At 38.3% G+C, this 26966-nt stretch overlaps 3 protein-coding genes across 15 annotated transcripts in view; all 3 read left to right on the top strand.

The window, feature by feature from the left end:
* LOC111190074 (gastrula zinc finger protein XlCGF49.1-like) overlaps nt 1-26966 on the top strand; it is a 63825-nt gene that overhangs the window by 18368 nt on the left and 18491 nt on the right. Inside the window, exons 1-2 of one of the 12 annotated variants that reach the window (XM_049465014.1) lie at nt 963-1131; nt 11085-11107. The exons of 2 other annotated variants lie outside the window; for them this stretch is intronic. Coding sequence is in view for 2 of the 10 variants with exons in the window: in XM_049465023.1 (XP_049320980.1) it covers nt 16711-17628 (918 nt within the window). In the remaining 8 variants the exon portion in view is untranslated. Of the gene's footprint in view, nt 1-618; nt 645-962; nt 1132-8784; nt 8931-11084; nt 11108-16710; nt 18706-21639; nt 21942-22164; nt 22238-26966 lie in introns of those variants that run through there. 9 more of the 12 variants (XM_049465020.1, XM_049465025.1, XM_049464999.1 and 6 more) reach the window with 9 other exon arrangements.
* On the top strand, nt 651-13298 carry LOC111190070 (zinc finger protein 239-like). Of its 2 annotated transcripts, none has more exons than XM_049464950.1 (2): nt 651-797; nt 11108-13298. In XM_049464950.1, exon 2 carries the CDS (start codon nt 11190-11192, stop codon nt 12249-12251), a length of 1062 nt encoding a protein of 353 aa, XP_049320907.1. In that variant the 5' UTR covers nt 651-797; nt 11108-11189; the 3' UTR covers nt 12252-13298. The 2 variants fall into 2 exon arrangements, with proteins under 2 accessions (XP_049320907.1, XP_049320904.1); XM_049464947.1 differs by lacking the exon at nt 11108-13298 and adding an exon at nt 3683-7097.
* Nucleotides 14319-26078, top strand: LOC111190069 (zinc finger protein 501-like). The gene is made up of 2 exons (XM_022663814.2): nt 14319-14666; nt 23963-26078. Exon 2 carries the CDS (start codon nt 24109-24111, stop codon nt 25297-25299), a length of 1191 nt encoding a protein of 396 aa, XP_022519535.2. The 5' UTR covers nt 14319-14666; nt 23963-24108; the 3' UTR covers nt 25300-26078.

The raw sequence follows: 26966 nt of genomic DNA on the forward strand, positions 1-26966 counted from the left end.
AGATATTAACATATTGAATTTCAGATATAAACCTTTTAAATTCCAGATATGGCTAAAAACACTGATTAAAAACAGTTACTATCCACTTGGCCAGAATATTTATTTAATTTCCAAAAGTAGAATTATGTATTTTGCAAAAAAAAAGGCAAAAAATGTTTTTTCTGTAATAAACCGGTTTTATAACATGCAATAAAGAAGCTGCATTACTGCTACTGTGAGCTGACTGTTTGGTGAGCTGATGGTAACGTTACAGCCAGAGGAGATACAAAAACTTTAAAATAAATGGGGTTTAAATGCTTCATAATAACTGGAATTTAAAAAATTTATAATAAGGAGTTCAAAAGCTTTATAATAAGTGGAGTTTAAAATGTTTATATCTGCAGTTTAAAATGATGTCTCAGGTGCTGAAACATTTGATAGTATTCTGTTGAGGAAATGAGTAAAAGTCTTAGAACAAAAATGGTGAAACATTTGTAAACTATAATTTCGCTCAGTTGCTCCATATAAACCCATTCATTTTGGATAATTTTGGACTCACTCGGGTGCGCCCTCTACAGGTTCAACAATCCCACAACACATTCTGAAGTGAATATTGTCCTCTTTACTAGAGAGTCTCTGGTTTTCTCTTCAGCAGTGTAGGATAGGTGGCAGTATGGAACTAGTTTTGGATCTGAAAACCCGCAGAAACTGGAGCTCCACGAGCTTTCAGCTAGTAATTCTGTAGATCTGAACAATTCCAGTCTTCACTGTGGATCAGCAGAGTCCGTTCTGAGAAAGAAATGATCATCAGTTAGATGGTAAGTCTTTATCGTGCTCTCAATTAGTCCGTGTTCAGTTGATGGAATAGCTCGTTGTTTGGACAACATTCCAGATGTTCCGCGTTTTACCGAGTCTGCCTTGAATTTCCAAACTCCACCTCCTCCTCTCTCTCTCTCTCTCTCTCTCTCTCTCTCTCTCTCTCTCTCTCTCTCTCTCTCTCTCTCTCTCTCTTACTCTCTCAGTCTTTCCCCGAGCTCCAACTTCTCCTTATTGCACTGCTCTCACTCTTTTTCTTCCAGCTCTTTACTCCTCTTTCTGCATCGCTGCATTTCCTCCGGATTCTAGGATCTTGTTATTATGGTGCAGTTAGAGGTGAGTGAGGGGGGAGTAGAGTATGGGGGAAGGGGATGGACCGTATGGTGGAACCCCATTGTTAGAGGCAGGATTGATCCTGTATTGTTACTAAAGTCGGTTTAAAACACAGTTTTGGGGTAGTATTGGTGAGTAATACCGGTATATACAGAATTATTTAATGTTTATATATTTAATGTGTTTTAACACACAGTTTTGGGGTAGTGTTGGTGATACGGCTGATGTTAAAATGCGGAATCAGCGTTAGATACCAACAAAAGATTAGCTAGTATAAAACAGTGTAAAGTAAAGTAATAAATGCTGAAACACAGATAGGTTTTAAATATTTAATAATTAGTTAGTTAGCTAACTGAGTCATAGTTTACTACAATTCACCAATTGAAATTATCATAAAAAAAAAAAAACATAAAAATGTGCGGTTAGTATGTAGCTATGATCTCCGGAGTCAAGCTATCCGCGCTTCGGAAATTCCCAGTCAAGTCATCCGCACTATACATTTAGATGCGCGTATCCGCGCGACATTACGGTAAACAGAAGCGCAGGCGGAGAGCACGCTAAAAACACAAAGAAGGGGAGACTGACATATTTCAGTCTGTTATATTAATTCAGACATACATTAAGCCCAGAAACGAGAAGAAAAAACGGATTAAAACTAGATTGCAGTTCCTACAGAGTGTGATTGCAGTGCTGGCTGGTATCTGTGGTGGTTGCTAAGGTGTTGCTAGGTGGTTGCTAAGGTGTTGCTATGGTATACGGGGTGGTTGCTAAGGTGTTGCTAGGTGGTTCCTAAGATGTTGCTAGGTGGTTGCTAAGGTGTTGCTATGGTATACGGGGTGGTCGCTAAGGTGTTGCTATGGTATCCGGGGTGGTTGCTAGGTGGTTGCTAAGGTGTTGCTATGATATCCGGGGGGTTGCTAAGGTGTTGCTAGGTGGTTGCTAAGGTGTTGCTATGGTATCCAGGGTGGTTGGTATGGTGTTGCTAGGTGGTTGCTAAGGCGTTGCTAGGTGCTTGCTAAGGTGTTGATGTGGTATTCGGGTGGTTGCTATGGTGTTGCTATGGTATCCAGGGGGGTTACTAAGGTGTTGCTAGGTGGTTGCTAAGGTGTTGCTATGGTATCCAGGGTGGTTGCTAAGGTGTTGCTAAGGTGTTGCTATGGTATCCAGGGTGGTTGGTATGGTGTTGCTAGGTGGTAGCTAGGTGGTTGCTAAGGCTTTGCTAGGTGGTTGCTAAGGTGTTGCTGTGGTATCTGGGGTGGTTGCTAAGGTATTGCTTGGTGGTTGCTAAGTGGTTGCTCCAGAGTGTCCTCTTGAATGGCCTTCTTCATGTTATTTCCAGAGTACAAAAATCCAAACAAACAAAAGAAAACATCAAGTTGGGTGAGAAAAAAATCCTGATTAAAATGCTGTTCTGGTGTAAACTGAACTTTGTCCTTTCCCTCATAAAGGAACTTGTGAGTTGTTCTTCTTTGTCTTGCCACTGGGAATAGACATCAATGTAATCTACACAGGATGTGACTGTATAAGGAACGTTAGCCTAAAAAGCATTACAAGCACCTAACATTACGTGTTTTCCGCGCGACATTATGGTAAACAGAAGCGCAGGCGGAGAGCATGCTAAAAACAGAGAAGGGAAGACTGACACGTTTCAGTCTGTTATATTAATTCAGACATACACTAAGCCCAGAAACGAGGATTTCAATCTCTCAAAAAGTAGTTGGAATCCATTTCAGTTATCAAATAAAGTTACATATTAATATTATAGGCCCAAGCCTTTCTTGTTTCTCTGATATGTGGTTGGGAGTTCTAAGACATATTTTAAGACAGAGTAATATTTGGGTGAAATAAACAAAAAAAGTGTAAGTAGTTAGCTAAATTGGTGATATTTGGGTGAAATAAGCCTTTAAATCTATAAGTAGTTAAACATGGTGATGTTATATTAAGGAGTAGTAAGTCATTCATTTCGCTAGGTGGAAGTGTCTCGAAAACAAATGGTTCTAGAAATGCAGGGTCCTGAAACTGCAGTCTCCGAGGCTGCAGCTTTATACTATTGGCTTCTTCTAATCTTAACGTTGTGTAGATTCAGCCTCCTGAATTTGGCAACCCAAATAAGTTTTGCGGCTGGGGAGGGGTGGGCGGAGCAGACTACTCTCTGTGGTGTTTTGAAATTGGACTGCTGTAGCCATTTCACACGCTCGCTCTCAGGTCCTACATAATGCACCTTTAAGTTTTTCAATAATTGTGCAGCATTTGTTTCTTTTCTGAATGACTGGTCATTCTTCCACAGGCACTACAGAGGGTTTATGTTTGGTCCTCAGGTTCAGAGAAGATTCTAAGAGGTCCGTTTACTACTCCCTATTAGGCAATTGGTCACATGCATGATTTTATTGAACTGTAAAATTTGTATTTTATACAAATCAAAAAGAAATGAAAAGACATTTTGTATTTTGTGAGAAATATTGAATTTTATAGATTTTACTGTTTTCTAATGAAAATATTTTAATTTTGCACCCCAAACTAACAATGAATTTTGTTTTTTCTTTGCTTCTTCCAGAAATAATTGCTGTCGTGTTTCAGGTCTCCTGCTTCTGATGACAACTTCCCAATCTGTTTGAAATTTATCTTCAGAAATACTCAACCAGAACAGTTCACAAACCGGATAAACTACTTAAACAGGGGAAGAACATGAAATTCAGAAAAATGTCCATTAATCAGCCAACATCCTCTCCTACTCATCCCAAACAAATCCAGAAAAGTACAGACAAGAAGAAAACTCACCACTGCCCAGACTGTGGTAAAAGTTTTAACCGTCAGAGTCATCTTCAATGCCACCAGCGCATTCACACTGGAGAGAAACCGTATCACTGCTCAGACTGTGGTAAAAGTTTTAATCTTCAGAGTCATCTCAAACGCCACCAGCGCATTCACACTGGAGAGAAACCGTATCGATGCTCAGACTGTGGTAAATGTTTTAGTTGTCAGAGTAGTCTCCAATGCCACCAGCGCATTCACACTGGAGAGAAACCGTATCACTGCTCAGACTGTGGTAAAAATTTTAGTCTTCAGAGTCTTCTCAAACGCCACCAGCGCATTCACACTGGAGAGAAACCGTATCGATGCTCAGACTGTGGTAAATGTTTTAGTCGTCAGAGTAGTCTCCAATGCCACCAGCGCATTCACACTGGAGAGAAACCGTATCACTGCTTAGACTGTGGTAAAAGTTTTAATAGTCAGAGTCATCTCAAACGCCACCAGCGCATTCACACTGGAGAGAAACCGTATCACTGCTCAGATTGTGGGAGGAGTTTTACTAATCAGAGTACTCTCAAAACACACCAGTACATTCACACTGGAGAGAAACCGTATTACTGCTCAGACTGTGGGAGGGGTTTTACTGATCAGAGTACTCTCAAAAAACACCAGCGCATTCACACTGGAGAGAAACCGTATTACTGCTTAGACTGTGGGAACAGTTTTAGTCAACAGAATAGTCTCAGAAAACACCAGCGCATTCACACTGGAGAGAAACCGTATCACTGCTCAGACTGTGGGAGGAGGTTTAATAGTCAGAGTCACCTACGACACCACCAGCGCATTCACACTGGAGAAAAACCGTATTACTGTTCAGACTGTGGGAGGAGTTTTACTTATCAGAGTTATCTCAAAAAACACCAGCGTGTTCACACTGGAGAGAAACCATATTGCTGCTTTGACTGTGGTAAAAGTTTTAGTCATCAGAGTTATCTCCAATGCCACCAGCGCATTCACACTAAAGAGAAACCGTATTACTGCTTTGAATGTGGAAAGAATTTTAGTCAGCGGAGTCATCTCCTACGCCACCAGCGCATTCACACTGGAGGGAAATCGTATCACTGCTCAGACTGTGGTAAAAGTTTTAGTCATCAGAGTTATCTCCAATGCCACCAGCGCATTCACACTAAAGAGAAACCATATCACTGCTCAGACTGTGGTAAAAGTTTTAGTGATCAGATTCATCTCCAATGCCACCAGCGCATTCACACTGGAGAGAAACCGTATCAGTGTACAGACTGTGGTAAAAGTTTTAATCGTCAGGGTCATCTCCAATGCCACCAGCGCATTCACACTGGAGAGAAGCCGTATCACTGCTCAGACTGTGGGAAGAGCTTTACTGAACAGAGTCATCTCAAAAAACACCAGCGCATGCACACAGGAGAGAAACCATATCACTGCTCAGACTGTGAGAAGAGCTTCAGGTATTCTGGTAGCCTGAAGAAACATAAATGCTCTAAGATCAGTAATGCGACAGGGTAAGGGTTCCAAAAACATTGCAAAGCAAAGTACTTGGTTAACTACATTACATTACATTACATTTGGCAGACGCTTTTATCCAAAATAACTTACAATAGTAAAGAAAAAAAAAAAGAAGTTAAAGGTAACAACATCTTTAGAAAGGGCCTAAAGGAGGTCAAAGGGAAATAATGGGATAGAGGAGTAGAGAAAAGGAAGAAGGAGATGAGGTTAGAAGTAGTTAGTAAGAGGTGTTAGGAGAGTAATTGCTCTTTAAAGAGCTCTGTCTTCAGGAGTTTATTAAAGATAGATTCTCCTGATCTGGTAGTGGAAGGTAGTTTGTTCCACCATTGGGGAACTCTGTATGAGAACAGTCTGGATTGCTTTGTATGAATGTTAGGCAAAGCGAGGCGACGTTCGTTGGAGGAGCGCAGCGGCCGGGAGGTAGCGTAAGCCTTGAGGAGTGAGTGCAGGTAGGAAGGAGCTGTTCAGTCATCATCTTGTAGGCGATTGTAAGAGCTTTGAATTTGATGCGAGCAGCAACCGGTTGCCAATGGAGCTCAACAAGCAGCGGAGTGACATGTGCCCGTTTTGGCTGGTTGAAGACCAGACATGCTGCTGCATTAGTAGAACGTCTGGTCTAGTACTTAAGATCAATCGCTAATTAAAGAGTGTTTCCCAAACCCTTGCGTAAGTAAAGAACTACGTTAACTCGTGATAACGACCCAGTTGTTATTCTGAAAGTAATTTTTAAATGGATTCCGCTAGCAGTTCAGCACCTTACACAACAGAGATCTGAGAATTCTAAGAGAAAATATGTCAAAATCAATAATTGTTACTACTTCTGTGGTTGATTGTACGTGCAAGCAGTTAATTCCTGCAGACAACACAGATGGTCGCAGTCTAAGCTAAGCTGCTGTCTCCAAGTCTGTGCATTCTGTTACTTTGCCATGCATGCGCCTATATTACATTCCCTCAAGGCTGGGAATTACAGACAAGATATATTTTCATGCCATTTGGAACATTCCTGGCACTGTAGGACATGTTCACTGTGTAAACCCAAGTTTAATTTTTATACTGTCGTTCCATTAAAAGATAAAAGAATTCCACCAACAAACCTGTAACAATTATTGTCATTAATTCCCAAATGTTTATTGTGTTTTGTTAAAAGGAAAGGTGATGTAACACAGTGGTAAACATGCCTCGGTCCCAAAGTTTTGGAGTGTGTTGCTGGCTCAAAATAAGTGAACATTTGCAAAAAACAAGTTTATCCTTTTGGATATTAAATATCTTGTCTTTGTAGTGTATTCAATTGAATATAGGTTGAAAAGGATTTGCAAATCATCGTACTCTGTTTTTATTCATGTTTTACACAATGTCCCAACTTCATTGAAGTTGTACTACTATAAACATTCTTTTTTCTTCCTTTTATTTTAATCAATACCATTGGTTAAATACCATGTCTCCATTGTCAGCTCTATTTCCCTCAACACAGGGTTACCCAGACCTCAACAATCAGTGTTAAATTCCTATTAACAGTGATTTAGAGGAGATGCTAGTCATAAACAACACGTGAGGGCAACAGAGGGGTCTCTTTTGGAGATTTCAGTTAGCGGGTGTGTAGACTTGGAGGGTTTCATCTTAGTTTGGTTTTGTTTTTTTTTTGTATTGAACTATTCAAATAAACTGGAAAAACAATTTTTGCAACTGTTTTAGACTTTTTTTAATAGCTGGTCAGTTTTGGTCCAGTAAAGTGCAACTTGTTTGGCTCCACTGTATTGGAACTGTCTCCATCCAGTGGTAAATTCCTAATAACTTTGGTTAGAGGAGATGATAGTCCTAAACAATACGTGAGGGCAACAGAGGGGTCCCTTTTGAAGATATCAGTTAGTGGGTTTGTAGACTATCATCTTGGTTTGGATTGGGTTTGGCTTTTTACTTGGGGAAAATCGTATCCTACCAAAATGTGCCACAACAAACCACAGGAAAACACTTTATCCTCTTTCGGTCAGATCTGTCGGGGGCAGAGCAGTAAAGTAAATAGAGGAAGACATTGTGGACAAATGCATATTTTTGTTTAACATGCTGCCATTATGTTATAATTGTCAAAGATTTTAAAATGTTTAACGAAAGTATTGTGTGGCGTTTTCTCTTGGAACAGTATCCATCTTTTCCTATCATATATAATCTGAAACAAGACGGAAATTAGTAAATAAGCATTATAAGGTTATTTGTAATATTATTGTTAAGGAGGCACATGTGATATACTTACCTCCTGTATTCATCCTTAGCTGTATCAGGATTTATTTGTATACATTTGTTTAGGTAATGAAGTCATTAAAGATGTTACATTGCAAAAAACATTATTATTCATCCCCAAACTTTTAGAAAATATCATGCCACTCCTTTGGCCAACCGCCCAAAAGGGAACACCAAGAAAATGGAAAGTGTATCTCACTAAAACTAGTTGAAGAATATATACTACCAGGCTTATTTGTAAGCAATAAGCCCAGGCAGATTATGCAATAAATATATTTCATATATTTCTGTTTTAAGAAGCACACACAAGCACTCACATCACATTAAAATTATTCAAGTATAACAGTGAAATGTAATTATTAATTAAAAACAGGGTGGATGGTGTCCTTCACAGCAGGATCATGGACAGACTACCCACTCTCTATCTCCTTTTTATATCAGAAAATTACAGTTAAACGCTAGAGAGTCCTCGAGTGAAGCCCAAAAAGAATGGGGGTGACTGGAGCTAAATAGTGAAAAAAAACAACTTTTAATTAAATACTATCTAGCTTTGTAAAAACTGGAGTTTAAAAGCTTTGTAATAAATGGGGTTTTAAATGTTTATATGTGGAGTGTAAAAGCTTTATTATAACGAGTTAAAAAGCATCATATTAACTTAACTGGAATTTAAAAGTTTTGTATCTGGAGTTTAAAAATATGTGTGTGGTGCTGAAACATTTGATAGTGTTCTGTTATAGAAAAGAGAAAAACTTTCAGTAAAACATTTATAAACTCAGATTTGGATAATTTTGGACTCACTCGGGTGCGCCCTCTACAGGTTCAACAAGCCCACAACACATTCTGAAGTGATTTTTTTCCACTTTAATAGAGAGTATCTGGTTTCTTTCTCTTTTTCTCTTCTTTTCTCGTTTACTTTCTTTTACTTTTATTTATTTAGTTAAACATTTTCCTTCCACCTTTATTTTGGTTATTATTGTGCACGTCACTTCCTGAAGTCACACTTCACACTCCTGCTCAGTAGGTGGCGGTAATGCACCAACAGCTGGTCCGCCATCCGCCATAAACCTGAAAGAAGAAGAAGAGTCTCTGGTTTCCTCTTCAGCAGTGTATGATAGGTGGCAGTATGGAACTAGTTTTGGATCTGAAAACCCGCAGAAGCAGAAACTGGAGCTCCACGAGCTTTCAGCTAGTAATTCTGTAGATCTGAACAGTTCCAGTCTTCACCGTGGATCAGCGGAGTCCGTTCTGAGAAAGAAATGATCATCAGTTAGATGGTAAGTCTTTCTCGTGCTCTCGAATAGTCCGTGTTCAGTTGATGGAATAGCTCGTTGTTTGGACAACATTCCAGATGTTCCGCGTTTTACGGAGTCCGACTTGGATGGACGTCTGTAAAATGCGGACCCAGCGTTAGATAACAACAAAAGACTAGCATAAAACAGTGATTTCCGGAGTAAAGCTAATGATGAAACACAGAGATAATGGGACGTTTTTAATATTTAATAATTAGTTAGTTAGCTAACTGAGCCATTGTTTACTCCACTTCACCAATTGACATATCATATCATGAAAAACATAAACATGTGCGGTATGTAGCAATTATAACTGGGTAGCACAACTACTTATAAATGTTCCTCAATTGTGCCATATACATACAACATACATTTACTTCAGAAATGCTATTATTTTAAGAATTTACCTCAGCATTATACATCTATTTTTGTCATATTAGTTTCAAATATTCCTCAGAAACGCTTTTCTAATTATATATATATATATTAATTAGTAGTCCTATTTTAGTCATAAGTGTTCTCCAGCATGGCTATCATAATCATGCATGTAACTCCATGGTGCTGTCTCATATTTCATCCGGAAATTCTATTCAAATCATACTTATCTCAGCAGGGCTATTCTAATCATAAATTTGTGGTAGTGTTAAATGTAATTAGGCTGTGCTTTTCTGATTTACATTTACTGGAACATTTGCTGTGTAAATTGATAGCAAGTCCAAGAAGTGATCTTGAAAATCTTACTTGATTTAATTTGTGCAAGCAGAGTGTAAAAAATATGCCTCCTGTTTGCCAGCTGCCTGCCCCTGCTGTTAAAAATCATCACCTTTAAATTAAAGTAAAAAAAAAACTGCCAGAACCGACCCGATCCCGCATGTCTGCCAGACCTGCCTCCAGCCTGAGTCCGTTTTAAAGCCACTAATTTAGTAGAGCAATAAACTACAAATTTGAGATTTACCTACTTCTTCATCTCTGCTCCCAAAACTGTCCATTATCTTGCTTGACAGACGCGCCAAATCCCCCCGCGAGCAATTCATGCGTTGAGCTTTAAACGCGCAGCTTGAGCTGTAACTGGAGAAACATCACAAAAATCACAGTGTGATTTGTTACATTAAATCACAGACCATTTCTTCTGCCGAATCTGACAGGGCCCGAGGAAAGCGGTGGCAGTTTTCAGCCGGCCCGAGTTCATGCATCGGGTCAGTCAGGCTGGCGTTCAAGCTCGGGTTCAGGCTCGCTTTCAGGCAGATAATCTAAACTCTAGTATGCAGAACTCTTTCTGTTCAGCAGAACAACATTTAAAAAAGCGCATAGCTTTGCTTACTTGTCCAGACGCAATAATATTGTAATATTACGTTATTGTTCTACTCTTCTGCTGAGTTTTTCGTTTTTGATCTTTTGAAATTCGTTAGATTAGATTTTATTTGGCTTTTTGTTAGTTATTTTCCAATTTCATATTAATGTTTTTGTTATTATTAATTTTGTTATGAATTTTCCATTATTTTAAAGAGCAGGCCCTTATTTGCCTCACGGAATAATACTTTGACTTTTATTTCGTCAAAAGAAACTTGAGACTTGACTCGGACTTTGCGTGATGTGGAGCTAAATAAAAACAAAATACGAATATCCGAATACCAAAATTAAAAACCGAATACCTACTCAACCAGCGAATATCTGAATACCCGAATATTCGGGTCCAGCCCTAGAGGAAACAATGCAATATTAAGTAAAATAAATTTGTTCAACCAAACAACAAAAGCAATTTCTAGACCATTAATTTTAGTTGACAGATATTTGGTGAATCTCTAATTTTGTGTTGTTAAAATAATTTAATGAGTAAATGAAGGACTGGTCATTCTTCCACAGGCACTACAGAGGGTTTGTGTTTTGTTCTGAGGCTCTGAGAAAATTCTAAGAGGTCCATTTACTATTCCCTATTAGGTACTTGGTCACATGTATGGTTTTAATAAACTAAAAAGTTTGTATTTTATACAAATCAGCAGTACTAAATGGAAAGAAATCTTGGAATTTGTGAAAAATATTGAGATGTACAGATTTTACAGTTTTCCAATTGAAAGATTTTAATTTTGCACCCTAAACTAGCATTGAGCTTGGACATTGTTTTTTCTTTGCTTCTTCCAGAAATGAATGCTGTCCTGTTTCAGGTCTCCTGCTCCTGTTGACAACTTCCGAATCTGTTGGAAATTCATAGTTCACAAACAGGATAAACTACTTAAACAGGGGAAAATGGAATCCAGAAAAATGTCCATTAATCAGCCAACATCCTCTCCTACTCCTCCCAAACAAATGCAGAAAAGTACAGGCAAGAAGAAAACTCACCACTGCTCAGACTGTGGGAAAAGTTTTACTCAACAGGGTACTCTCCAACTACACCAGCGCATTCACACTGGAGAGAAACCGTATTACTGCTCAGACTGTGGTAAAAGTTTTAATCGTCAGAGTCATCTCCAACGCCACCAGCGCATTCACACTGGAGAGAAACCGTATCGATGCTCAGACTGTGGCAAAAGTTTTAATCGTCAAAGTACTCTCCAACGCCACCAGCGCATTCACACTGGAGAGAAATTGTATCAATGCTCAGACTGTGGTAAAAGTTTTAGTCGTCAGAGTCATCTCCAACGCCACCAGCGCATTCACACTGGAGAGAAACCGTATCACTGCTCAGACTGTGGGAGGAGTTTTACTGATCAAAGTTATCTCAAAAGCCACCAGCGCATTCACACTGGAGAGAAACCGTATTACTGCTCAGACTGTGGAAGGAGTTTTACTGATCAGAGTACTCTCAAAAATCACCAGCGCATTCACACAGGAGAGAAACCGTATTACTGCTCAGACTGTGGGATGAGTTTTAGTCAACAGAATACTCTCAAAAAACACCAGCGCATTCACACTGGAGAGAAACCATACCACTGCTCAGACTGTGGAAAGAGTTTTAGTCAACAGAATACTCTCAAAAATCACAAGCGCATTCACACTGGAGAGAAACCGCATCACTGCTCAGACTGTGGGAGGAGTTTTACTGTTCAGAGTATTCTCAAAAAACATCAGCGCATTCACACTGGAGAGAAACCATATCACTGCTCAGACTGTGGGAGGAATTTTACTGATCAGAGTCATCTCCAAAAACACCAGCGCATTCACACTGGAGAGAAACCGTATTTTTGCTCCGATTGTAAGAAGAACTTTAGGTATTCTAGTAGCCTGAAGAAACACAAATGCTCTAAGATCAGTAATGGAACAGGGTTAGGTTTCCAAAAACATTGTAAAGGTAAGAACTGGGTTAACTAGTACTTAACATCAATCGCTAATTAAAGAGTGTTTCCCAAACCCTTTGTGGTTTGACCGAGCGCCCTGTTTCGGGGGAGGAGTCATCAAAGCCAGTCTTTGAACTCATTCGTTACTTTGTCAGTTATTCATGAAGATTGATTGTTTTTGGGAAACCCACCCCTGATCTGTAAGTAAAACATCAATACAGTATACTATTAGAGTATAAAATCCAGTTAAGTTTTGTGTTTCTAAAATGTGCATTGGAATCCAAATATATTGTTTATTGTGAGGAACACCATGTGGTAGTTTTTACAAGTTTGAAAATTTGATTGTTATTGTACAGAGCTCTGCTGGCCATTAGGTGATGCCTGCTAATGAAATTTGGTTAAGTTTTCTCTTAATCACTGCTGTGTACTGGTATAAATATTGCTATACTTACAGACTGGTCTGTGAATTTACAGTGTTTTCTATCTGTTGTGAAGGCTTAGTGGTTTTAGTATTTTGTAATTATATATTCATAATGGATGTTTTACGTAATGGTTCCAGCAACAACAAATGTAATCTGGCCCTAATTGACTCTAGAATTGCCACAGAGTGTTTAAAGGATACCCTAACAATAAATATTTATTGAAGAGTTTCAGCGCAGATGCATGCTGATCTAAATTTACTCAATCTTTTTTTTATGTTAATGTATGATATAGCTTATTAGAATGTAGAGAGCCTGGTCCGTGTTTGTTAAAGCAAAAGACATTGAACCAGGTTTTCCTAAGGTATATAAAAATCCACAAGACGAGTAGTTGGTACAGTATCTGCCAAAATGTGAGTACACACCTCAAAGTTCTGCAAATATTTTGCATACGCTTGCATGGGACGAAACCATCAATCAAAGCTCAGTGAGGTTACCAAACCAATTTTGTGCTTCAGTGAGTCAGTAAAAAGTAGTTAAGAGTATTCAAATCAATAAAATGATAAGGCTGCCCATACTTTTGCACCGGTCAAATTTTGGTTTAATGCATATTGCACATTTTCTGTTATGTTCTGTCAATAAACCTCATTTCAATCCTGAAATATTACTGTGTCCATCAGTTACTAGATATATCAAACTGAAATGGCTATTGCAAACACCCAAATATTTACAACTAAAAATGATTAAGATTAATAGGGGTGCCCAAACTTTTTCATATGACTGTATATCCCACCAGACTTGGTTGTAAGGAATAAGCGCAGGCAGATTATGCATTAAATATATTTCATATATTTCTTTTTTGAAGAATCACACACAAGCACTCACATCACATCAAAATGATTCAAGTATAACAATGAAATTTGACTGTTAGTTAAAAACAGGGTGGATGGTGGATCCTCCACAGCAGGATCAGGAGAGACTACCCACTCCCTATCTCTTCTTTATATCAGAAAATTGCAGCTAATTGCTAGAGAGAGCCCGCGAGTGAGTCCAAAATGAATGGGGGTGACTGGAACTAAATAGCTTTTAATTAAATACTTGTTACTATCTAGTTTTTTAATAACTGGATTTTAAAATCTTTATAATAACTGGATTTTAAAATCTTTATTATAACTGGAGTTTAAATTCCTTATTGTAACTGGAGTTTAACAGCTTTGTAATAACTACTGTTTGAAGGCTTCATAATAACTCGAATTTTAAAGCTTTACAGTAAATGTGGTTTAAAATATTAATATGTGGAGTGTAAAAGCTTTATTATAACGAGTTAAAAAGCATAATAATAACTTAACTGGAATTTAAAAGGTTTGTATCTGGAGTTTAAAAATATGTCTGTGGTGCTGAAACATTGGATAGTGTTCTGTTATGGAAATGAGTAAAACTTTCAGTACAAAAACAATAAAACATTTATAAATGTATTTATAATATAAGTGCATTCACAATTTGCTCAGTTGCTTCATATAAACCCATTAATTTTGGATAATTTTGGACTCACTCGGTTCAGAACAATGTTCTGTTCTCTACAGGTTCAACAGTAAATAAAGTAAATATTTTCCTCTTTAACAGAGAGTATCTGGTTTCTTTCTCTTTTTTCTCCTCTTTTCTCGTTTACTTTCTTTTACTTTTATTTATTTAGTTAAACATTTTCCTTCCACCTTTATTTTGGTTATTATTGTGCACGTCACTTCCTGAAGTCACACTTCACACTCCTGCTCAGTAGGTGGCGGTAATGCACCAACAGCTGGTCTGCCATCCGCCATAAACCTGAAAGAAGAAGAAGAGTCTCTGGTTTTCTCTTCAGCAGTGTATGATAGGTGGCAGTATGGAACTAGTTTTGGATCTGAAAACCCGCAGAAACAGAAACTGGAGCTCCACGAGCTTTCAGCTAGTAATTCTGTAGATCTGAACAGTTCCAGTCTTCACTGTGGATCAGCGGAGTCCGTTCTGAGAAAGAAATGATCATCAGTTAGATGGTAAGTCTTTCTCGTGCTCTCAAATAGTCCGTGTTCAGTTGATGGAATAGCTCGTTGTTTGGACAACATTTCAGATGTTCCGCGTTTTACGGAGTCCGACTTGGATGGACGTCGGAAAAATGCGGACCCAGCGTTAGATAACAACAAAAGACTAGCATAAAATAGTGATTTCCGGAGTAAAGCTAATGATGAAACACAGAGATAATGGGAAGTTTTAAATATTTAATAATTAGTTAGTTAGCTAACTGAGCCATTGTTTACTCCAATTCACCAATTGACATTATCATGAAAAACATAAACATGTGCGGTATGTAGCAATTATAACTGTGTAGCACAACTACTTATAAATGTTCCTCAATTGTGCCATATACATACAACATACATTTACCTCAGAAATGCTATTATTTTAAGAATTTACCTCAGCATTATACATCTATTTTTGTCATTTTAGTTTCAAATATTCCTCAGAAACGCTTTTCTAATTATATATATTAATTAGTAGTCCTATTTTAGTCATAAGTGTTCTCCAGCATGGCTATCATAATCATGCATGTAACTCCATGGTGCTGTCTCATATTTCATCCGGAAATTCTATTCAAATCATACGTATCTCAGCAGGGCTATTCTAATCATAAATTTGTGGTAGTGTTAAATGTAATTAGGCTGTGCTTTTCTGATTTACATTTACTGGAACATTTGCTGTGTAAATTGATAGCAAGTCCAAGAAGTGATCTTGAAAATCTTACTTGATTTAATTTGTGCAAGCAGAGTGTAAAAAATATGCCTCCTGTTTGCCAGCTGCCTGCCCCTGCTGTTAAAAATCATCACCTTTAAATTAAAGTAAAAAAAAAACTGCCAGAACCGACCCAATCCCGATCTCTGCTCCCAAAACTGTCCATTATCTTGCTTGACAGACGCGCCAAATCCCCCCTGCGAGCAATTCATGCGTTGAGCTTTAAACGTGCAGCTTGAGCTGTAACTGGAGAAACATCACAAAAATCACAGTGTGATTTGTTACATTAAATCACAGACCATTTCTTCTGCCGAATCTGACAGGGCCCGAGGAAAGCGGTGGCAGTTTTCAGCCGGCCCGAGTTCATGCATCGGGTCAGTCAGGCTGGCGTTTAAACTCGGGTTCAGGCTCGCTTTCAGGCAGATAATCTAAACTCTAGTATGCAGAACTCTTTTTGTTCAGCAGAACAACATTTTAAAAAGTGCATAGCTTTGCTTACTTGTCCTGACGCAATAATATTGCAATATTACGTTATTGTTCTACTCTTCTGCTGAGTTTTTCGTTTTTGATCTTTTGAAATTCGTTAGATTAGGTTTTATTTGTTTTTTTGTGAGTTATTTTCCAATTTAATATTAATGTTTTTGTTATTATTAATTTTGTTATAAATTTTCCATTATTTTAAAGAGCAGGCCCTTATTTGCCTCACGGAATAGTACTTTGACTTTTATTTCGCCAAAAGAGCCTTGAGACTTGACTCGGACGAGGTGGAGCTAAGTAAAGTAAAATACGAATATAAGAATACCAAAATTAAAAACCAAATACCTACTCAACCAGCGAATATCTGAATACCCGAATATTCGGGTCCAGCCCTAGAGGACACAATGCAATATTAAGTAAAATAAATTTGTTCAACCAAACACCAAAAGTGCAATTTCTAGACCATTAATTTTAGTTGCCATATATTTGGTGAATCTCTAATTTTGTGTTGTTAAAATAAGTTAATGAGTAAATGAAGGACTGGTCATTCTTCCACAGGCACTACAGAGGGTTTGTGTTTTGTCCTGAGGCTCTGAGAAAATTCTAAGAGGTCCATTTACTATTCCCTATTAGGTACTTGGTCACATGTATGTTTTTAATAAACTAAAAAGTTTGTATTTTATACAAATCAGCAGTACTAAATGGAAAGAAATCTTGGAATTTGTGAAAAATATTGAGATGTATAGATTTTACAGTTTTCCAATTGAAGGATTTTAAATTTGCACCCTAAACTAGCATTGAGCTTGGACATTGTTTTTTCTTTGCTTCTTCCAGAAATCAATGCTGTCCTGTTTCAGGTCTCCTGCTCCTGTTGACAACTTCCGAATCTGTTGGAAATTCATAGTTCACAAACAGGATAAACTACATAAACAGGGGAAGAACATGGCATCCAGAAAAATGTCCATTAATCAGCCAACATCCTCTGCTACTCCTCCCAAACAAATGCAGAAAAGTACAGGCAAGAAGAAAACTCACCACTGCTCAGACTGTGGGAAAAGTTTTACTCAACAGGGTACTCTCCAACTACACCAGTGCATTCACACTGGAGAGAAACCGTATCAATGCTCAGACTGTGGCAAAAGTTTTAATCGTCAGAGTACTCTCCAACGCCACCAGCGCATTCACACTGGAGAGAAATTGTATCAATGCTCAGACTGTGGCAAAAGTTTTAATCGTCAGAGTACTCTCCAACGCCACCAGCGCATTCACACTGGAGAGAAACCGTATTACTGCTCAGACTGTGGGAGGAGTTTTACTGATCAGAGTACTCTCAAAAAACACCAGCGCATTCACACTGGAGAGAAACCGTATTATTGCTCAGACTGTGGGATGAGTTTTAGTCAACAGAATACTCTCAAAAAACACCAGCGCATTCACACTGGAGAGAAACCGTATCACTGCTCAGACTGTGGAAAGAGTTTTAGTCAACAGAATACTCTCAAAAATCACAAGCGCGTTCACACTGGAGAGAAACCATATTACTGCTCAGACTGTGGGAGGAGTTTTACTGATCATAGTCATCTCCAAAAACACCAGCGCATTCACACTGGAGAGAAACCGTATTTTTGCTCTGATTGTAAGAAGAACTTTAGGTATTCTGGTAGCCTGAAGAAACACAAATGCTCTAAGATCAGTAATGGAACAGGGTTAGGTTTCCAAAAACATTGTAAAGGTAAGAACTTGGTTAACTAGTACTTAAGATCAATCGCTAATTAAAGAGTGTTTCCCAAACCCTTTGTGGTTTGACCGAGCGCTCTGTTTCGGGGGAGGAGTCATCAAAGCCAGTCTTTGAACTCATTTGTTAATTTTCACTTTGTAGAGCTCTTTGGGAAACACTCTTTTCTCATGTCATGCGTTACTTTGTCAGTTATTCATGAAGATTGATTGTTTTTAGGAAACCCACCCCTGATCTGTAAGTAAAACATCAATACACCTTTTCAGGAGTAAATGACCAAAAAAAGAGGTTTAGAGTATAAAATCCAGTCAAGTTTTGTGTTTCTAAAATGTGCATTGGAAGCCAAATATACTGTTTATTGTGATGAAAGTTTGAAAATTTGATTGTTATTGTACAGAGCTCTGTTGGCCATTAGGTGATGCCTGCTAATGAAATTTGGTTAAGTTTTCTCTTAATCACTGCTGTGTACTGGTGTAAATATTGCTATACTTACAGACTGGTCTGTGAATTTACGGTGTTTCCTATCTGTTGTGAAGGCTTAGTGGTTTTAGGATTTTGTAATTATATATTCATAATGGATGTTTTACGTAATGGTTCCAGCAACAACAAATGTACTCTGGCCCTAATTGACTCTAGAATTGCCACAGAGTGTTTAAAGGATACTAAGGATCTAAAGGATCTAAATTTACTCAATCTTTTTTTTTTTTTATGTTAATGTATGATATAGCTTATTAGAATGTAGAGAGCCTGGTCCGTGTTTGTTAAAGCAAAAGACATTGAACCAGGTTTTCCTAAGGTATGTAAAAATCCACAAGACGAGTAGTTGGTACAGTATCTGCCAAAATGTGAGTACACACCTCAAAGTTCTGCAAATATTTTGCATACGCTTGCATGGGACGAAACCATCAATCAAAGCTCAGTGAGGTTACCAAACCAATTTTGTGCTTCAGTGAGTCAGTAAAAAGTAGTTAGGAGTATTCAAATCAATAAAATGATAAGGGTGCCCATTCTTTTGCACCGGTCAAATTTTGGTTTAATGCATATTGCACATTTTCTGTTATGTTCTGTCAATAAACCTCATTTCAATCCTGAAATATTACTGTGTCCATCAGTTACTAGATATATCAAACTGAAATGGCTGTTTAAACACCCAAATATTTACAACTAAAAATGATTAAGATAAGATAAGATAAGATATACTTTATTGTCCCGAGAAGGGAAATTTTTCTTGGACTTAACATAGATACATCCTGCTGCACACTAAAAAACATACATTTAAACACATACCCTGGACACTGTGTGTTTTATACATTCCCTCTAACCCAACACAGACTATATTGCACAACCCTAGACCTTGATTATATTGCACATTCTCTCGAACGCTACCTACATATACCCTATACTTTATAGAAAGCTTTATAGCTTTATAGAAACTGGCACAAACGAGTTCTTATATCTATTGAGCTGGCATCTTGGCATCCTATACCTTCTACCCGAGGGGAGGAGTTGGTATTCCTGGTAAAGCACATGAGACGGATCCGCCACTATTTTCTGAGCTCCTCTGAGCACGGACTGTTCATAGGTAGCCTGGAGCGGGTTATATTCTTTTTCCCTATAACCTTCATAGCGGTCTTGACCACATAAGTGAGCTGAGATTTTAACTTCACTGAAAGATTACCATACCATGACTGTATCCCATAACTGATCACACTTTCTAGAACTGCCTGATAAAACAGTAGCATTATTTTCTGACCCAGCCCGTACAGTCTAAGCCTTAGAAGAAAATATAATCTTTGCTGCAACTTGGAACATACATTTTCTACATGAGTTTTCCAGGTAAATGTGTTGTCAATATGGACACCCAGGTATTTGTAAGAGCAAACCTGCTTAACAGGAGTATCATGGATGATCACAGGACAGTGATCACCTATAATAGCTCTAGGATCAAATACCATCTCCACTGTTTTGCTCACATTTACAGTGAGGTTGTTAACGTCACACCACCTGACAAAGTTTCCTATTTCAGAATAGTAATCCGATACACCAGAATTTTTAGATAGTAAGCTTAAAATGGCTGTATCGTCAGAGAATTTTAATACATAGTTGCCTGGATGTCTGCTCACACATTCATTTGTGTACAAAGTAAAAAGAATAGGTGAGCTCACACAACCTTGGGGGGCGCCTGTACTAGTAAATTTAAGATCTGAAAGAGTGCCATTAACCTTTACATACTGGATACGATTAGTCAAAAAAGAATAGTACCATTTTATAATGAAAGGGTTGATATTCATTTGTTTCATTTTATCCAGTAATAAGTGCGGCAGGAGGCTATTAAAAGCTGAACTAAAATCAATAAAAAGCAGACGTGCATACGATTCTTGTCCTTCTAAATGTTTTAGGGCCAAATGAGTGAGAGTATTAATTGCATCTTGTGTTCCCCGTCCCTGTCTATAAGCAAACTGAAATGGATCTAACAAAGGAGTTACCTCCTTTTTGAGCAGAGACAACATATTTCGCTAGACATTTCATCACAATTGAAGTTAATGCTATAGGTCTGTAGTCATTACTGTCAACTGGACATGGCTTCTTAGGAACAGGGACAATGGTAGTTTTTTTCCAAAGTGTGGGAACAGTATGCAGATCCAATGATTGCTGAAAAATTGGACACCAAGCTGGGATGAGTTCTTCTGCACATGTCTTTAGTAGTAAGGCAGATATTTTGTCAGGGCCTGTGGACCGGTTAGTACGCAGCTGCCGGAAGAGAATCTTGATCTTTTGTGGCTCCACCACCAGCCTGGAGTCATAATCGTATAAAACCGTTCCCAACACATTATTACTCTCCTGGATAGAATTTTGCATCTCAAACCGAAGATAAAAGTCATTTAGCTCATTAGCCTTATGTAGCTCATCCATGGTAACAACCTTGTTCCTTTTTGGTTCCATTTGGGTTACAGCTTTCATACAGTCCCAAAGTTTTTTGGAGTTTGCAGTTTGAAAATTTTGCTCAATAATATCTCTTTGATGTCTCCTTGCTTCTTTCAGCATCTGATCAAGTAATTAATCTGATTAAGATTAATAGGGGTGCCAAAACTTTTTCATATGACTGTATATCCTATCAGGCTTAGTTGTAAGGAATAAGCGCAGGCAGATTATGCATTAAATATATTTCATATATTTCTTTTGTTTAAGAAGCACACACAAGCACTCACATCACATCAAAATGATTCAAGTATAACAATGACATTTAACTGTTAGTTAAAAACAGGGTGGATGGTGGATCCTCCACAGCAGGATCAGGAGAGACTACCCACTCCCTATCTCTTCTTTATATCAGAAAATTGCAGCTAATTGCTAGAGAGAGCCCGCGAGTGAGTCCAAAATGAATGGGGGTGACTGGAGCTAAATAGCTTTTAATTAAATACTTGTTACTATCTAGTTTTTTAATAACTGGATTTTAAAATCTTTATAATAACTGGAGTTTAAATTTTTTATTGTAACTGGAGTTTAACAGCTTTGTAATAACTACTGTTTGAAGGCTTCATAATAACTCGAATTTTAAAGCTTTACAGTAAATGTGGTTTAAAATATTAATATGCGGAGTGTAAAAGCTTTATTATAACGAGTTAAAAAGCATAATAATAACTTAACTGGAATTTAAAAGGTTTGTATCTGGAGTTTAAAAATATGTCTGTGGTGCTGAAACATTGGATAGTGTTCTGTTACGGAAATAAGTAAAACTTTCAGTACAAAAACAATAAAACATTTATAAATATATTTATAATATAAGTGCATTCACAATTTGCTCAGTTGCTTCATATAAACCCATTAATTTTGGATAATTTTGGACTCACTCGGTTCAGGACAATGTTCTGTTCTCTACAGGTTCAACAGTAAATAAAGTAAATATTTTCCTCTTTAACAGAGAGTATCTGGTTTCTTTCTCTTTTTTCTCCTCTTTTCTCATTTCCTTTTTTTTACTTCTATTTATTTAGTTAAAATATTTTCCTTCCACCTTTATTTTGGTTATTATTGTCCATGTCACTTCCTGAAGTCACACTTCACACTCCTGCTCAGTAGGTGGCGGTAATGCACCAACAGCTGGTCCGCCATCCGCCATAAACCTGAAAGAAGAAGAAGAGTCTCTGGTTTCCTCTTCAGCAGTGTATGATAGGTGGCAGTATGGAACTAGTTTTGGATCTGAAAACCCGCAGAAACAGAAACTGGAGCTCCACGAGCTTTCAGCTAGTAATTCTGTAGATCTGAACAGTTCCAGTCTTCACTGTGGATCAGCGGAGTCCGTTCTGAGGAAGAAATGATCATCAGTTAGATGGTAAGTCTTTCTCGTGCTCTCGAATAGTCCGTGTTCAGTTGATGGAATAGCTCGTTGTTTGGACAACATTCCAGATGTTCCGCGTTTTACCGAGTCCGACTTAGATTTCCAAACTCCACCTCCTCCTCTCTCTCTCTCTCTCTCTCTCTCTCTCTTACTCTCTCAGTCTTTCCCCGAGCTCCAACTTCTCCTTATTGCACTGCTCTCACTCTTTTTCTTCCAGCTCTTTACTCCTCTTTCTGCATCGCTGCATTTCCTCCGGATTCTAGGATCTTGTTATTATGGTGCAGTTAGAGGTGAGTGAGGGGGGAGTAGAGTATGGGGGAAGGGGATGGACCGTATGGTGGAACCCCATTGTTAGAGGCAGGATTGATCCTGTATTGTTACTAAAGTGGGTTTAAAACACAGTTTTGGGGTAGTGTTGGTGAGTAATACGGGTATATACAGAATTATTTAATGTATATATTGTTGGGAAAATCAGCACTACCCTCAACTGCTCCAGTGCGTTCCCCTTGATTCTTTTGATGGAAGCCCGAAGTAGAGTTGATAGAGAGACAGGATACTTAGATCTTCAGCAAATTAGCAATTTATTACAACAGAGCTCTGGGAACCCCTTCCACTCAGACAGAGTTTCAGTAGAAGAAGTTCAATGATCCTTACATTTGCAAGACCTTATATCCCCCAAATCCCACCCATACATACTGTGCAAAGGTCAGTTAAGCGGTTCCTCAGCAACTGTTTCTAACTGATTAAGTTAAATCATTTATTGATCACTACTGTTTTCTATGTGTCCTCCGGCCTCATCTCTGCTGCTTTGGCGCTGACTTCTGCATTACATGCTACATACTGGACATTCAGTTTTGAGGTGTCAGCCTAACTGTCCTTTGCACACTCACCCACATACACAGTTCAGGTCAAATATCCAGAAACAACTCACTAGTTTCAGACACTTGAGTCAGCCCAAACAAGATCACTCACATGACACTTCATTCTCTTAATCATAATCAGGTTTTTGGATTAAATGTCATTTTGTCTGATCAGCTGAAAAATACCTTTAATATTAATATTTACTGTTTCTTAACAATATTTAATGTGTTTTTACACAATCTTAAACGGGCAGCAGTTACACTGAGAGCAAAACTGCGGACGTCGGTAAAATGCGGGGCCAGCGTTAGACCCCAACAAAAGATTAGCTAGTATAAAACAGTGTAAAGTAAAGTAAATGATGAAACACAGAGATAATGGGAAGCTTTAAATATTTAATAATTAGTTAGTTAGCTAACTGAGCCTTTGTTTACTCCAATTCACCAATTGAAATTATCATGAAAAACATAAAAATGTGCGGCGAGTATGTAACAATTATCACTGGGTAGCACAACTACTTATAAATGGACCTCGATTGTGCCATATACATACAACATACATTTAGATTCATTTATATTAAGTAGTAATCCTATTTTAGTCATAAATGGTCCCCAGCATGGCTATCATAATTATGCATGGAACTCCATGGTGCTGTCTCATATTTCATCCAGAAATTATAATCAAATCACAGTGATCTCAGCAGTGCTATTCTAATCATACATTTACCTCGGAAATGCTTTTCTAAGCACATATTTATTTTAGCTGGGCAATGGTAGTGTTACATTTACCTAGGCTGTACTATTCTGATCTACTGGAACACCTCCTGTGTAAATTGATAGCAATTCCAAGAAGTGATCCTGAACATTTTATTTGATTTAATTTATGCAAGCAGTGTGTAAAAATGATGCCTCGCATTTGCCAGCTGCCTGCACCTGCTGTTAAAAATCATCACCATTAGAGGAAACAATGCAATATGAAGTAAAATAAATTTGCTCAGCCAAACACCAAAAGTGCAATTTCTAGACCAATAATTTTAGTTGCCAGATATTTTCATTTATTGTGGAGCATTGTTTTTTTCTGAAGGACTGGTAATTCCTCCACAGGCACTACAGACTACAAACTAGCACTGACTTTTGTTTTTTCTTTGCCTCATCCAGAAATGAATGCTGTCCTGTTTCAGGTCTCCTGCTCCTGGTGACAACTTCCCAATCTGTTTGAAATTTATCTTCAGAAATACAGTACCAGAACAGTTCACAAACAGGATAAACTACTTAAACAGTGGAAGAACATAAAATTCAGAAAAATGTCCATTAATGAGCCAACATCATCTCCTACCCCACCCAAACAAATGCAGAAAAGTTCAGGCAAGAAGAAAACTCACCACTGTTCAGACTGTGGAAAAAGTTTTAGTCAACAGAGTCATCTCCAACGCCACCAGCGCATTCACACTGGAGAGAAACCGTATCACTGCTCAGACTGTGGAAAGAGTTTTAGTCGTCAGAGTCATCTCCAACGCCACCAGCGCATTCACACTGGAGAGAAACCTTATCACTGCTTAGACTGTGGGAAGAGTTTTAGTCGTCAGGGTCATCTCCAACAACACCAACGCATTCACACTGGAGAGAAACAGTATTACTGCTCAGATTGTGGGAAAAGTTTTACTCGTCAAAGTACTCTCAAAAACCACCAGCGCATTCACACTGGAGAGAAACCGTATCACTGCTCAGACTGTGGGAAAACTTTTACTCAACAGAATCATCTCCAATGCCACCAGCGCATTCACACTGGGGAGAAACCGTATTACTGCTCAGACTGTGGGAAAAGTTTTACTCGTCAAAGTACTCTCAAAAACCACCAGCGCATTCACACTGGAGAGAAACCGTATCACTGCTCAGACTGTGGAAGGAGTTTTACTGATCGGAGTACTCTAAAAAAACACCAGCGCATTCACACTGGGGAGAAACCATATTACTGCTCAGACTGTGGGAGGAGTTTTACTCGTCAGAGTATCCTCAAAAAACACCAGCGCATTCACACCGGAGAGAAACCGTATCACTGCTCAGACTGTGGGAGGAGTTTTACTGATCGGAGTACTTTAAAAAAACACCAGCGCATTCACACTGGAGAGAAACCGTACCACTGCTCGGACTGTGGGAAGAGTTTTAGTCAACAGATTAGTCTCAAAAAACACCAGCGCATTCACACTGGAGAGAAACCGTATCACTGCTCAGACTGTGGAAAGAGTTTTAGTCAGCAGAGTCATCTCCAACTCCACCAGCGCATTCACACTGGAGAGAAACCGTATCACTGCTCAGATTGTGGGAGGAGTTTTAGTCATCAGAGTACTCTCCAACGACACCAGCGCATTCACGCTAGAGAGAAACCATATTACTGCTCAGACTGTGAGAAGAGCTTCAGGTATTCTTGTAACCTGAAGAAACACAAATGCTCTAAGATCAGTAATGGAACAGGGTTAGGGTTTCCAAAAAGCTAACTTGGTTAACTAGTACTTATGATTGATCATTAATTAAAGAGTGTCTCCTAAACCTATAAACAGAACATTGTTATTTATCCCCAAACTTTTGCAGCAATGCTGGCAGCACACGTGACCCCTTCTCAAAAACTGCAGTATGACCTTGGCCAATGTGCTATAGCTCAGATTCAGGGTGTTATCAGTCTTCTTATAGGACTAGTCCATCTAAACAATTCTATTTCTCCGATCCTTAGCGAGAGGTGCCATGTTGAATATCCATGCCCTGTTGGTACCCAGAACACTAATGATTAACAGATTAACACAATTTGGACATGTTCACTTTGTAAATGTAAGTTTAATTTTTATAATGTTGTTCCATTAAAAGATAAAATAAATCCACCTACAAAGGTGTAACAATTATTGTCATCAATTTTCAAATGTTTATTGAGTGTTGTTAAAAGGAAAGGTAATGTAACACAGTGGTAAACATGCCCCGGTCCCAACTTTTTGGAGCGTGTTGCTGGCTCAAAATAAGTGAAAATTTGCAAAAACCAAGTTCATCCTTTTGGATATTAAATATCTTGTCTTTGTAGTGTATTCAATTGAATATAGGTTGAAAAGGATTTGAAAATCACCGTACTCTGTTTTTATTCATGTTTTACACAATGTCCCAACTTTATTGAAGTTGTTCTACTATACACATTTTTTTTCTTCCTTTTATTTTAACCAATACAATGTATATTAAAATACAAATGCCTGAATGTTGCAGTGAATTATTCAAATAAACTGGAAAAACAATTGTTATGACTGTTTTAGACTTTTTGGATTGCTGGTTACTTTTGATGAAAACACTCTGACCTTCCTGATTCCTGAAAAAGTACAACCTCCAAAGCCTTGTGTCATTGTGACAGTTAAAAAGAGAGTAAAGATCATAAGATCAAAGTAAACTATTAAGTGAAATAAAATATAAATGTATACAACATTTAAGAATAAGAGTGTGAAGCTGTGGTTATCTCCAATCACACCCATCAGTACAAAAATAATAAAACATTTATAAACTCTGATTTTGCTCAGTTGCTCCATATCATAGACTGTATATAAAGATGGACTCCGTGTCTCCGTTCCCATTCATTCAATGAAAATGAAGCCAAAATCTTCCGCCATTTTGGCGATTCAGAGACCAGAGTCTGCGCAGTAGAGACCAGAGGAGGGAGAAAGGCTGTGGAGAGACCGCCTACTCATTTGAATAACCCCGCCCCTGAGGGCTGCCTCGCGGTCACAGACTGCAGAGCGGGGCGGAGCGGAGCTGACGGTCTGTTATTGGTCCCGCCCATAAGCGGCCCTTTTACCATAACCACACCTTTTTTGAATAGAGCCGAATAAAGTTTTAAAAACCGAATTCTGTGGGGATATAAAAATTTGACAATATAAGCAGAGGTTACTCTAGCTGTTGCATTTAAATAATGGAGGTAGAATTACAGTATATTAGAAAAAAACGTGATTGAAAGTTGTCTGTTTTGCCATTGAAACCTATGGGCATGGGTGGAGTTACACAGCTTTCTGCAGCCGAACAGCAGGGGGCGCCCGACCTGTGGGGGCTTCACTTTTAAGAGACGATGCTCTGTCCAGCTATATACAGTCTATGCTCCATATAAACCCATTAATTTTGGATAAGTTTGGACTCACTC

Source organism: Astyanax mexicanus, chromosome 1, assembly GCF_023375975.1.
Source record: "Astyanax mexicanus isolate ESR-SI-001 chromosome 1, AstMex3_surface, whole genome shotgun sequence".
NCBI lineage: Eukaryota > Metazoa > Chordata > Actinopteri > Characiformes > Acestrorhamphidae > Astyanax > Astyanax mexicanus.

What these genes read in the sequence shown, in the direction of transcription:
- LOC111190070 (XM_049464947.1), top strand. Translation starts at nt 3,814, where the DNA reads ATGAAATTCAGAAAAATGTCCATTAATCAGCCAACATCCTCTCCTACT.
- LOC111190069 (XM_022663814.2), top strand. Translation starts at nt 24,109, where the DNA reads ATGTCCATTAATGAGCCAACATCATCTCCTACCCCACCCAAACAAATG.